This window comes from Aptenodytes patagonicus, chromosome 10, assembly GCF_965638725.1.
Source record: "Aptenodytes patagonicus chromosome 10, bAptPat1.pri.cur, whole genome shotgun sequence".
NCBI lineage: Eukaryota > Metazoa > Chordata > Aves > Sphenisciformes > Spheniscidae > Aptenodytes > Aptenodytes patagonicus.
The window spans coordinates 21,407,138-21,419,449 of record NC_134958.1 but is presented as its reverse complement, the minus strand read 5'-3'; the positions used below and the strand labels follow the sequence as shown (position 1 = coordinate 21,419,449).

At 41.9% G+C, this 12,312-nt stretch overlaps 1 protein-coding gene across 2 annotated transcripts; it reads right to left on the bottom strand.

Moving 5' to 3' along the window:
* Positions 1-3,273: 3,273 nt before the first annotated feature.
* Positions 3,274-11,637, bottom strand: LOC143165118 (uncharacterized). 2 transcript variants are annotated; one of them, XM_076348460.1, is made up of 2 exons: positions 11,492-11,637; positions 3,274-6,265 (listed from the first exon to the last, which is right to left on the bottom strand). In XM_076348460.1, the coding sequence occupies exon 2, from the start codon at positions 5,993-5,995 to the stop codon at positions 3,917-3,919; it is 2,079 nt and encodes a 692-aa protein (XP_076204575.1). In that variant the 5' UTR covers positions 5,996-6,265; positions 11,492-11,637; the 3' UTR covers positions 3,274-3,916. The 2 variants fall into 2 exon arrangements, with proteins under 2 accessions (XP_076204575.1, XP_076204576.1); XM_076348461.1 differs by lacking the exon at positions 11,492-11,637 and adding an exon at positions 11,269-11,333.
* Between the last annotated feature and the right edge of the window lie 675 nt (positions 11,638-12,312).

Here is a 12,312-nt window from a genome sequence, read left to right as displayed (position 1 = left end):
ACACCCAGCACACCACTGACATCAGGTATTTCAGGCAGCTAGTTAAATAAGCTAACCGATCTGTTACAATGCCGCTGCAAATAATTGATAATAAGGTAATATGTCTAACACTTCCATGAAATAATGCTTCAAAATACCTGTCCTACAGGTGAGGTTGCCTCTCTTCACCCCTCAGGATGTTTTAAGGATTCTTAAATATGTGTTTTTAAATACTCACTGGCATTTTCAGAGGGTAGGAAAAAAAGAAAAGAAAACCACTCCTGCCATGGTTGCCTGTACAAAAATGTGTCCTTCCGCACCAAGAACACATCAGGACTTACTTGGCTATAACTAATTAACGTTGCTCCTGATGCCTGGCTGTTGCTTTTTTCTTACTGTCCCTGCAGCACCAGCCACACGGGCAGATTATTTAGTGGAGAGGAGGTCTCACAACTTCACTGAAATCCAGCGGGGCAGAGAGATCTGCTCAGAGAGATCTGCAGCAGTTGGTGGCTAGAGTTATCAGTAGTCACTCCACGGGCAATTTGTAGCTGCTATTTTAGAGAATCGGCAAGTTTCCTTCCTGGTGGTCTGAAGAAGACAGGGAATGTGCGGAGACTTTGAAAGAGAAAATTAAGTGCAAGCAAAGGAGGGCAAAAGAGAGAGTTTGCAGGGCCAGAGGTGTGGAACTGCTTTGATTGTCATGAGCAGCAGGAAAAAAGCATCATCGTGTGAGAGGGGGAGAGGGAGAAATGTGAGGATTCACTCGCAGAGGGTGCTGAGGAGGAATGAGTGAAGCTTTCTTCCAGAAGGGAAAATTCCCTGAAAAAATGTATTTTGAGGGCATGGGCACTAGTCATAATACTTGATCTGTAAGCAAAAGAAAAAAAAGAATCTTTTTAAGAATGTTTTATCTCAATCTTTCTAAAACTAAATGTTTCCTCTTACGATTTCCAGACTACAGCTTTGTTTTGAAACGGATAGCTTTGCTGCTGTTGGGGTTCATAAAAATGCATCAAGTGCATTTTGGCCCTCCAAAATGATATGCTACTTTCTCATTATTTTTAGTTTGGCCTCCAACCAAAAAGCCAATTATTTGACTGAATCTCACGCTGAGCTCCGTGCCTGCGTCTGTCCCACCTAACAGTGCTGGTGTAGCACAGTCACCTCCCTTAGGAGCAGCCAGGGATGCCTCTCTATATACCATAAGCACGGGCAGTCAGCTTTGCGCTGTGGATGAATTTATCTCTTACCGCTGGCTGCAGAAGAGCCTAGACCAACCGTGCGCGTAGTTCAGGTATTTTGAGCTGTCAGAAATTAGCTGGTGTGAGTTGTAGCTCCTGGCTCTGATGAAGCAGAGCTGTTAGGCAGACACTTGATTTGGAGCCGTCACTGCTCACGCGTCCCGGTGTTGCTGGATTATGTCCAGAGGGTGCTGTGCCTTGCAGGGGCAGTCAGGCTTTGCAGGGCTCTGGAAGAGGGAGAAAACTGTGTCAATTTTGCAGCTGAAGAAACTGAAACCTATAGCAAATGGTCCTGGCAAATATGTCAGTGCTAGAGGTGAAGGCCTGGGCTGGGGCTAGTGGGATGCTGATGAGGGAGTCTTCTCCAGGTGGTTGTGCTTCGCAGCTGCCAAGGTGCGAGTCATGCGTTGTCAGCCAGCCGTGCCAGCATCGGGCACAGAATCCATAACCTCACGCTGTTTATTTCCTCTGCGCGCAGCAGCACCACCTCCGCTTGGCCCAGGTATAAAAGCCTATCTCTGCAACTGGTAAACAGCTCTCTGCAGAGCCTGGGGTGTACTTCCCCGCTGCAGTGGCCGTGACTGGGTTCAAGAAAACTGGGATAGGATTATTTTCCTTTTCTCCCATAAGCCAAAGCACCAAAGAATGCCTAAATACCTCGCAGTGGGCATCTACTAAATTTATACTGAGCTGGTCTGCTACAACTGTTGGTCTGTAGGATGCAATTACTTGTTGTAAGCTTGTATTGTTTAGCAGAGCTTGAAATAGTACCCAGAAATAGCAGTTCCCAGTAGCTGTCCTACTTAAAAGACATACCAGCCTCCTGACCGGTATCAGGATAGTCTTGCGAGTCTTTTGTAAAACTCTCATGATGAATGCTGCACGTGGAGAAGAAATCTTCCTAAAACCAACTTCTAAATAGGAACAAGACAACACGGTGTCCAGTTCTTAAATGCTGTGTCTCATGATTGGGTTAATATTTTGATGTGAGTGGCTTGAGTTGTACGAAGGCTGGAAAGGCTGAGCCCGGGGAGGCAGCTCTGTGGACTGAGGGAAGGGGAGCAAAATCAATGAATCTTGCTTGCTATGCTACTAACTACTATAATGCCATCTACTGCAACCACCTGGAACTTCATGAAATTTTCCCCTACAAAGTAGTGACATAGATACATTTGTGCCAAACAGAAGCATTTTCAGTGGGCAAGGGGTTTAGACTATTGTCATTGTAGTGAGTGGGACTAGGTGGCAATGACAAGTGATCAGCCACTTGTTCGTTTATTTGCTTATTGACAGGCTGGATGCTTTGGGAACCGGCAGGGCCTTTCATCTCCCCTTACTCACCCTTTTAACGTGGCTTTTCATCTAATCTTTGCATACAGCTCCATTCAGAAATTCGGAAGTGTCAATAACAAGCCTTAAGTGGAACGCATCCCCGACAGCCACTGCTGCTCTGAAAGGTTAAAAATCAGGTTTTCTGTTTGGTAAGACCAATAATCAGTCTCCAGGCCAGAGTATTGGGGTTTTTTTCCCAGTAATTAAATTGTGTGGCAGCAGAATGTACCATTTGAATCTGTTCTGTAGTGGAAAGTGATGAAAAGTCTGATTTTTTTAAAAGAAGTTCATATTAGAAACCCTCAAATTCTGACATGCATCAGAATGGAAGTTTCATTTTGTTTTTATTAACTGTATACTGCTTTGAGCAAAGCTTTTTATGAGGGATTTGGGTGGCAGGTTTAGACGTGACAATAGTTAAAATATGAAAATAGCATCTACAAACAGGGTTGCGCTCATCCAGGGCTTCAAGCAAGACATTCTTCACAGTTAATGTTTCTGATTTTGGGTAGTCTGATGGAGTAGGCAGTAAACCTTTTAGTCTACATAGAAACAGGATGAGGGAGTCTATGAAAAGTATTAAGGCAGTATATAGAGAGATGCTGAATACTCAGATAATTCAGGTACTAAGCTGGCTGTATTTTTCAAAACTCCTCAGGTATATTGTGGCCCCTTGTGTTACCATAAGTTGGCAGATGAAAAACTCTCTAAGACTCAATTTGGAGTTTTAGAAAGCAGGCATTCTTTATTACGGTGCCGGACGCACAGGGGATCACTCCACCTAATGTGCGCGCCGAGCTGCTTAACTATAGGAGTTAAGTACAATCAAAATATACATATTCATTAGTTTTCCAAGGCATGATTAACATATTAATGTTAGTTCATTAACATATGTAAAAGTCTTTACACATGCGCTCTTATGTCCATTGGTGGTCTTTCAGGGTCCTCTGGTGGTCGTTGATAGTCTTCCTCACCGTGACTGCTAGTTGAACTCAGTTCTTGCGCGTGCACAGTTCGTTCTTTGGCTCGGTTTGCACACTTTTACCTTCACAAACTAGCTGTCTTCAGCATCACTTTCTTACCTACAAAGTTTCAAGGTCTTCTGTCCTACTGAATGTTTAGCTCATCTATTCAGAGAGTATACCCCTACTGCACAGAGTAAACCCCTACTGAATGTTTGGCTTATCTATTCAGAGAGTATGTCAAGCTTGGCTACATTATGTCCAGTGAAGAGAACCAGATGTCTCTTCAATATTCCTTTGTACTTGGTATCAATCCCTCCTTTTCTTTTGAGGATTCGTAGCTAGCAAGCTACAATCCTCATCTCATTAAGAGAGTTGACAAAGGTATAGTAGACAGGGTTAGTATATGTCAAGTTGGGTTATTCGTTTCATCATGTACCAAACCTTTGTATACAATATAACTACAAGTATCAGGCATACTACAGTTAGAGTTAGTAAGACTATAATTGGATGAAGCATAAGGTTAAACACTCCCGTTGCAGTCGGTGACCATCCAAGAAGAGTTTCCCACCAGTGGTGTTCTCCATGCTTCTTTACTCTTTCCAAGACATGGTGTATCTCTTCTGTATCATGGTGAACGGTGATTAGAGTTTTGCGTCCATTGTCTCGGACCCGTTCTAGTAATTGACACAGGTCATTGTGTTGCAGTAGTTTCTTCACCAATGTGAGATCCATTCCGATGGGGGTAGGTAATAAATCTTCACTCAATGTATAATTAGACTGCAGTAATTGATAAGACGTAACAGGAGCTGAATAATTAAAGTCGCATCCTACAATGTTAGTAAAGTTACAAACACAAATATTTGAGTGATTGCTTGTATCTACAGTAACGCTATCCACAAATATACAGTCACAAGGGGTTCTCATACAAACACATCCTTTTCCAATATATATGAGTATAGTGTTAGGTGTCTCATCAGGATGTATTTCAAAGTGACAAACACTTTGTTCAGTGTCAAGACAAATGTCTTGGGCTTTAATGGTGTTACTCTCACAAATAAATCCTTGCTGTTCCCATACGACGCATGCGTTAACATCAACAGTTTGCCATTTGTTTCCATTCTGTTGGGCCCACACTCTATGTTCTGATGGATAGAGTATAGTTCCATTGTGATTTAGTCCTAATGCAATGATTGGGTATATGGTGTATACTGAAGCATTGTGAATTGTTAAGACAAAAGCTGTGGCCTTATTGTTGACAGGATCAAAAGTGAAATTAACTAAGTACCACCAGGATTGGAATTCTTTCTCAAATTTAGTTGCATTATCGCAAATTACCTTTCGAATTTCGGTGGGTAAGGTGCCCTCTTCCCCTTCTCTTATAATTGCTGCTACCATAGATTGCATCCACAATTGAGCCTGGACACAACTAAGGGCTACAGAAACATTATTTTGGGCTGTACCAAGTGCATTCGCAATCAACTGATGGTCTTTTTCATTAATTCTTTCCCACTGACGCAGTAAGTCGGATAAAAGCCATTGGTTAGTTCCCAGTGCTAATAGAGAAGACCGCAGTGGGTGTTCTAATTTGCTTAAATCGCTTGTTGCCGCACTTAGTTTATTTACGAGTACTTCAGCATCTATACTATTTAAGACTCCCAGTCCCATTCCTATGATGCCAGTCACATCTCTCCTTGTTCGCCTTGGGGAGGTAAGTGTTCGTCCATGTAGCCAGGCTAACCACCCTGCATAGGTCGTACTTAGGAATGGCAAACAGGCTGGTTTGATTGCAGAGATATTGACTTGCATTAATAGTTCTACCCTTTTAAGAGACCACGATGGGTTGAATAACACTCGTTGTTGGCCTGTATTTTTGATCACATATGGTCCAATTTCAGAAATTTGTGGAGACACAGTTTTCTTATCTTTTGCAGTCGAGGCAGGTGTTGTCGTATCAAGTTTAGTAATGTCGATTTTAAATTTAAATGATAATCCCAGGTTGCGGTGAGCCCAAAGGCAGACTACAATAACAGGTTGTACTAAGGTAAAGTTGTACCAACAATCCGATTGTTTAGAGGCGCAAAGTTTTGTATCTTTTGTTACTGGGTTTGATGTAATGTTGTACACAGAAATCTGAGACGCCTTCTCATGAGCAGACCCATTGATCATTCGACATCCTATTTTGATTTCTTTTCCTGCCATTCCTCGAAGTCGGGGAATTGTATTACCAGCTTCATCTCGATCCTGGCCCCATTCGTTTTCTAGGTACACTTCAGTTCCATGCATGACCACGGTGGAAAGATTTAAATTTCCCTTATTAGAGTGTATTCCCATACTCCCAGTGTACTTAATACGAGCTTGAGACCATGGCCATTCTGGGGTTCTTTGACCACAGGTCAAGAGGAGTGGTGCTGCCAGGGTTTGGACTAGTAGTATAAACACAGTATTCCTGTTTGTCATCCTGCAGGGTGTGAGCATCTGTTGATCTCTGTTCTCATAATTTTAATTAAGTTCTATTACTCCCAGATATTCTCTTAACTACTAGTCGAAGAGGTGATCTTGATTCCACTTTCCATTCTACAGGAGCTTTCTTAATTCGAGAGTAGTGAATCCACGGTCCTTTTCCTTCTAGTTTAACTGCTGTATGTGTAGTTAACAAGATTTGAAATGGTCCTTTCCATTTTTCTTGTAGTGGTTCAGAAGTCTAGGATTTAATGTATACCCAATCTCCGGGCTGGAATGGATGCGCTGGGGAATCAAGACCTAGAGATTTATTCAAGACTACATATTTATTTAGTTTTCGTAAAACTTTCCCAAGAGCAATCAAGTAATTTCTTGCATCATTCTCCCCTTGTATTCGCATCTCTCCTGGCAGTCCAGGCGTTTGGTACGGTCATCCATACATCAATTCGTATGGGCTGAAGTGTTGCCTACCTCGTGGCTGGACTCTAATTCTTAGCAAAGCTAAAGGCAAAGCCTGTGTCCAGTTTATCGAGGTCTCCTGACATATCTTACTTAACTGAGTCTTGAGGGTACAATTCATTCTTTCTACTTTACCACTAGATTGAGGCCTATAAGGGGTATGTAAATCCCAACTAATACCTAACAGTCTGCTTATTTCAGTAACTACTTTGGCTACAAAATGTGGACCCCTATCTGATGACATCCCTAAAGGTACTCCAAATCTTGGGATTATTTCTTTTAATAATATTTTTACTACTTCTTTTGCTTTATTGGTGCGACATGGAAAGGCCTCAGGCCATCCTGTATATGTATCCACAAGGACCAACAAATACTTTAGCCCTCCTTTTCTTGGCAATTCAGTAAAATCTATTTTGCCAATACTCCCCAGGTGCCTGTCCCTCCATAGTTTTTCCAAATTGAATTTTATTCTGTGTTTTTGGGTTGTTTTTACAACATAACTCACATCTTTGTGTGACTGATTTAATAATTTCCACCATATTTCTGCTAATAACCGACTTCTGTAAATGTTTTAACAAATTTTCAGTCCCCCAGTGCACAGTGTTATGTTCTTCCTTTACTGAACTAGTCATAAGGGAATGCGGTATTACTACTAAACCTGTAGGTGTAACTGCCCATCCGTCTTCTCGCCTTTCTGCTTGTAAAGTTTTGATTAATCTTTTATCTTGTTTATTGTAAATAGGGTTTTCTTGAAGGGAGATTCTTTTTCCTGGCACTATTGCTAATACATTTTCTTCTATGCCTTTTTCTGCAGCCCGCTTTGCGGCCAAATCAGCCGGCTTATTTCCTCGCTCCTGAGCGGTTTGTCCCGACTGATGAGCTTTACAATGCATAATAGCTACAGCAGCCGGAGCCTTTATGCTCTCCAGTAGGCTCAAGATCTCTTCTTTATGCTTTATCTCCGTACCTTGTGAGGATAACAATCCTCTTTCCTTCCAAATTGCTCCATGTGCATGTACTACTCCAAAAGCATATTTAGAATCTGTCCAAATATTCACACACTTATTTGCACTTAACTGTAGAGCTCGGGTGAGAGCTATCAGTTCAGCCTTCTGAGCTGACGTCTTGGTGGGCAGCGCTTGTGCTTCCACCACCATTTCGATGGTGGTGATTGCATATCCTGATACCCGCTTTCCTTCTTTCATAAAGCTGCTGCCGTCCGTGTATAGCTCCCAATCTGGATTCTGCAAGGGAACATCCTTTAAATCGGGTCTGCTTGAATAGACTTCCTCAATGGTCTGCAGACAGTCATGTTCCGGTTTGCCGCCTTCTTGTCGAGTTGAGAGAAACATGGCAGGATTAATCACAGTAGTAGTCTTTAAGGTCACATCATCTAGTTCTATTAGTACTACTTGATATTTTAGCATTCTACTAGGAGACAACCAATGTCCACCCTTCTGGTCCAATACTGTGGTCACCATGTGTGGAACGTAAACAGTTATCTTTTGTCCCATAGTAAGTTTTCGAGCCTCCTGTATTAATAACACTGTTGCAGCTACTGCTCTTAGGCAACTCGGCCATCCTTGGCTCACCGGATCAAGTTGTTTAGAAAAGTAGGCCACAGCCCTTTTATATTCCCCCAACCGCTGGGTTAAAACTCCAAGGGCTATTGCTTGTCTTTCATGAGTAAATAGTTCAAATGGCTTTTCTAAATTAGGCAGTCCCAAAGCTGGGGCCTTCATCAGAGCTCTTTTGAGTTGAATGTATGCATTTCGATCTTCATTTGACCATTGCAGGGGACCTTTTGATGACTTCAATAATTCATACAAGGGTTTTACCATCAGTCCATAGTTAGCAATCCATAAGCGACACCATCCCACCATTCCTAAAAAGGTTCTCAACTCATGAACATTTCGAGGTTCTGGAAGCTGACAAATAGCTTCTTTCCTTTCATTACTTAATTGTCTCTGCCCCTCAGAATTTCAAAGCCCAAATATATTACAGTTTCCTGTGCAATTTGGGCCTTTCCTTTTGACGCTCGGTAACCACTAAGTCCGAGGAAATTTAATAAACTGACTGTCAATTCCAAGCATTCCTCTCGGGAGTTCCCAGCTATTAGGATATCGTCGACATACTGTAGCATTACTCCATTTCTATTTTCTTGTCTCCATAATTCCAATTCTTTTGCTAGTTGATTTCCAAAGATTGTCGGACTATTTTTGAATCCTTGCGGTAATACAGTCCAAGTGTACTGGGTTTTCCTTCCAGTCTCAGGATTCTCCCATTCAAAGGCAAACAATTCCTGGCTTCCGGAATCAAGTGGGACGCAGAAAAAGGCATCTTTTAAATCTAAAACTGTAAACCACCCCTGATCCTCAGTGAGTGTGGTTAATAGTGTATACGGATTTGCCACTACTGGATATATATCTTGGACAATTTGGTTTACTGCTCTCAAATCCTGGACTAATCTGTAAGATTTTCCATCGGCCTTCTTAACAGGTAAAATCGGAGTATTATACTTAGATTCACATTCTCTTAATAACTCATATTTCAAAAACTTTTGTATAATAGGTACCAAACCAAGTTTAGCTTCTAATTTTAAGGGATACTGTTTCAATCTTACCGGTGTTGATCCTGGTATAAGGTCTATTCTTACGGGTTCAGCCCTCTTTGATTTTCCAGGTATTTCTCCTGCCCAGACAACAGGGATCACTGCATCTTCAACTTCAGTCGGGATTTTCCTTTTCACTTGCTCAATTTCCTGCAATAATAATATTGAAGCTTGGACAAATTTAGATTCAGGTATTGACACTTCTACTTCTCCATTCTTAAACCTTATTTCAGTTTCTAGTTTTTCTAGTAGATCTCGGCCTATTAAAGGTTTTGGTGCACCTGGTAGATACAAAAACTGATGCGTTACCCATTGTTTTCCAATTTTAAATTTTAGAGGTTTAAAGAAGGGCCGCGTCTCCGGCTTTCCTGTCGCACCAATAATTCTTACAGTATCATATCCTAACTCATGTTCCTTCGTATTCAAAACCGAATAAGTAGCTCCTGTATCGATTAAACATTCTATTTCAGTTTCATCTTCCCCCAGCTTAATTTTAACCAGAGGCTCTGCTGGGGAAGATTCCTCCGGTTTCCTTCAGTCTTCCATTTCTATGTTTAATATAGAGGTTTCAGACTTTCCATTTTTTCGTAACAACGGACATTCTTGTTTCCAATGTCCCTCCTTCCTACAATAAGCACATTGAGTTTTTCCTAATGGGGGTCTAGAGTATCCCCTACTGCGACCTTCCCGATGTCGACCCCCCCCAAATCCGTCTCTTCTTTGGCCTCCTTGTGAACCACGAACTCCTTCCAATGCTGCGATTAGCCTAGCATTCCCTTTTTCTTTTTGCTGGTCTCTGTTTCTATATATTAACCAAGCCCGATCTAAAAGCTTTCCCAAATCTCTAGCATCTGCCCCTTGTAGTTTCTGTAATTTCCTGCGAATGTCATCTGCAGATTGTCCAATAAATAAAGTTGCCAATTGACTCTTTCCCTCTTCTGATTCAGGATCTAGTGTTGTATATTTTCGGGCTGCTTCTTTTAACTTATTTAAGAAGTCTGTGGGTGACTCATTCTTGTCTTGTTTAATTTCATATAATTTTGACCAGTTTATTGCTTTAGGTATAGCATTCCTTATCCCAAATAGGACCCATTTTTGATATTGAGTCAGTAATAATTTTTCTCCATTATCATTTGGATCCCATGCAGGATCAGCCGAAGGGAAATGATGCTCCAGTTGTCCCTGCAGTGTTCCCGCAGCTATTTGAGCTTCTACCTGAGTTCTAGCTGTTTTACGAATCATTTCCCTTTCTGTACTATCAAACAATACTTGCATGATAACTTCAATATCTTTCCAATCTGGATCCTGAGTTTTTATCATCATTTCAAAGGCACTGGCCACTCGATCGGAATCATCTCTATAATTGCCGGCAGCTATTTTCCAGTTGTTTAAATCTGTGATCGAAAAAGGCACTTTTACTACAACCGGACCCTCATTCCCTACTGCTTGCCTTAATGGAGCTTGCAACACGGTTCCCTGTCGGTTACGAGTTCTCCTTGCCACCGGCGTGGCCCCTGTAGCGCCTCTCTCAGACTCATCGTCCGATTCGCCCTTCACCCTGAAGGGCTCAAATCCATGATTTTGGGATCTCTGCCTCAATCCCGGAGCCACTAACATCTCTAAATCCTCTTCCTGCTCTTTCTGAGTCAACTTCAAACATCTCTGTCCAATACTACATGCCGAACAACACCTTTTTAACACTTTCCCTTTTTCTCTCTCTCGTTCATCCTTTTCCAATGCCAATACCAAAGGATCAGTTGGGGCCAAATTAATTCCACACTTCTTTTGCCACTCAGGATGCTGCCTTAATGTAAAGAACATATCAGCATACAATATCTCATCCCATTTTCCTTCTCTCCTCAGAAACAGCATTAGTTGTAACAGAGTATTATAATTCAAAGTACCATTCCTTGGCCACTTTTCTCCATCTTCTAGTTTATATAGTGGCTACCATTGATTACAATACTTAATTAGATCATCCCTTCTTGTGACCCCACCAGGGGATCCTGCAATTTGTTTCCAATGTATTAAAATACAACCCAAAGGTGATTTCTTTAAAATTCTCTCACTCATGGATGATCCGGCACCCATTTTATACACAGGGAATCACACACACAGACAAGTCTTTCATACAACACCACAAATAACCAATCACTATAACAAACAGATGAACTATAACAAACAGACAAAATACTTGCAATAATAGACAAGTTCTTACAATATTTGTTACCATGGTTGCTCTTAACATTTACCTTGAGCAGGAACTCTAATCCCTTTTAAATCAAACAGGGACTTTAACCTCTTCCAAACCAAATGGGGACATTTAACCCCTGCCAAACGGGGACTAGCCCCTGCCCGGGTCCTAAACCCAACCCTGCGGAGCTTTCGCTGCGTCTGATGGGCAGGTAACCAAATTTCCGAAAGAATGCCTTATTACTCACAAAGCAGTAGTCTTCGCTCAGGGGCTCTTCGGTCCGGGGATCGGGAGAAGTCCTCTTCGAGAATCCCTCAGTGCCAGCTGAGGTTCCGCGATCCCAGGATCCGTCGAGGCTCAAGAGCTGTGTCCCATCTGGGTCGCCAAAACTGTTACCGTAAGTTGGCAGATGAAAAACTCTCTAAGACTCAATTTGGAGTTTTAGAAAGCAGGCATTCTTTATTGCGGCGCCGGACGCACAGGGGATCACTCCACCTAATGTGCGCGCCGAGCTGCTTAACTATAGGAGTTAAGTACAATCAAAATATACATATTCATTAGTTTTCCAAGGCATGATTAACATATTAATGTTAGTTCATTAACATATGTAAAAGTCTTTACACATGCGCTCTTATGTCCATTGGTGGTCTTTCAGGGTCCTCTGGTGGTCGTCGATAGTCTTCCTCACCGTGACTGCTAGTTGAACTCAGTTCTTGCGCGTGCACAGTTCGTTCTTTGGCTCGGTTTGCACACTTTTACCTTCACAAACTAGCTGTCTTCAGCATCACTTTCTTACCTACAAAGTTTCAAGGTCTTCTGTCCTACTGAATGTTTAGCTCATCTATTCAGAGAGTATACCCCTACTGCACAGAGTAAACCCCTACTGAATGTTTGGCTTATCTATTCAGAGAATATGTCAAGCTTGGCTACATTATGTCCAGTGAAGAGAACCAGATGTCTCTTCAATATTCCTTTGTACTCGGTATCACTTGGAATCGTTGTTTGTGAAATGAAAATGGAGAATAGAAGGCGCTTCTACAGTCCTTCAAAGCTTCTGTAACAATTACA

Bases quoted from the DNA above. Each gene is read 5' to 3' on its own strand.
- LOC143165118 (XM_076348460.1), bottom strand. From the start codon at position 5,995: ATGCTCACACCCTGCAGGATGACAAACAGGAATACTGTGTTTATACTA.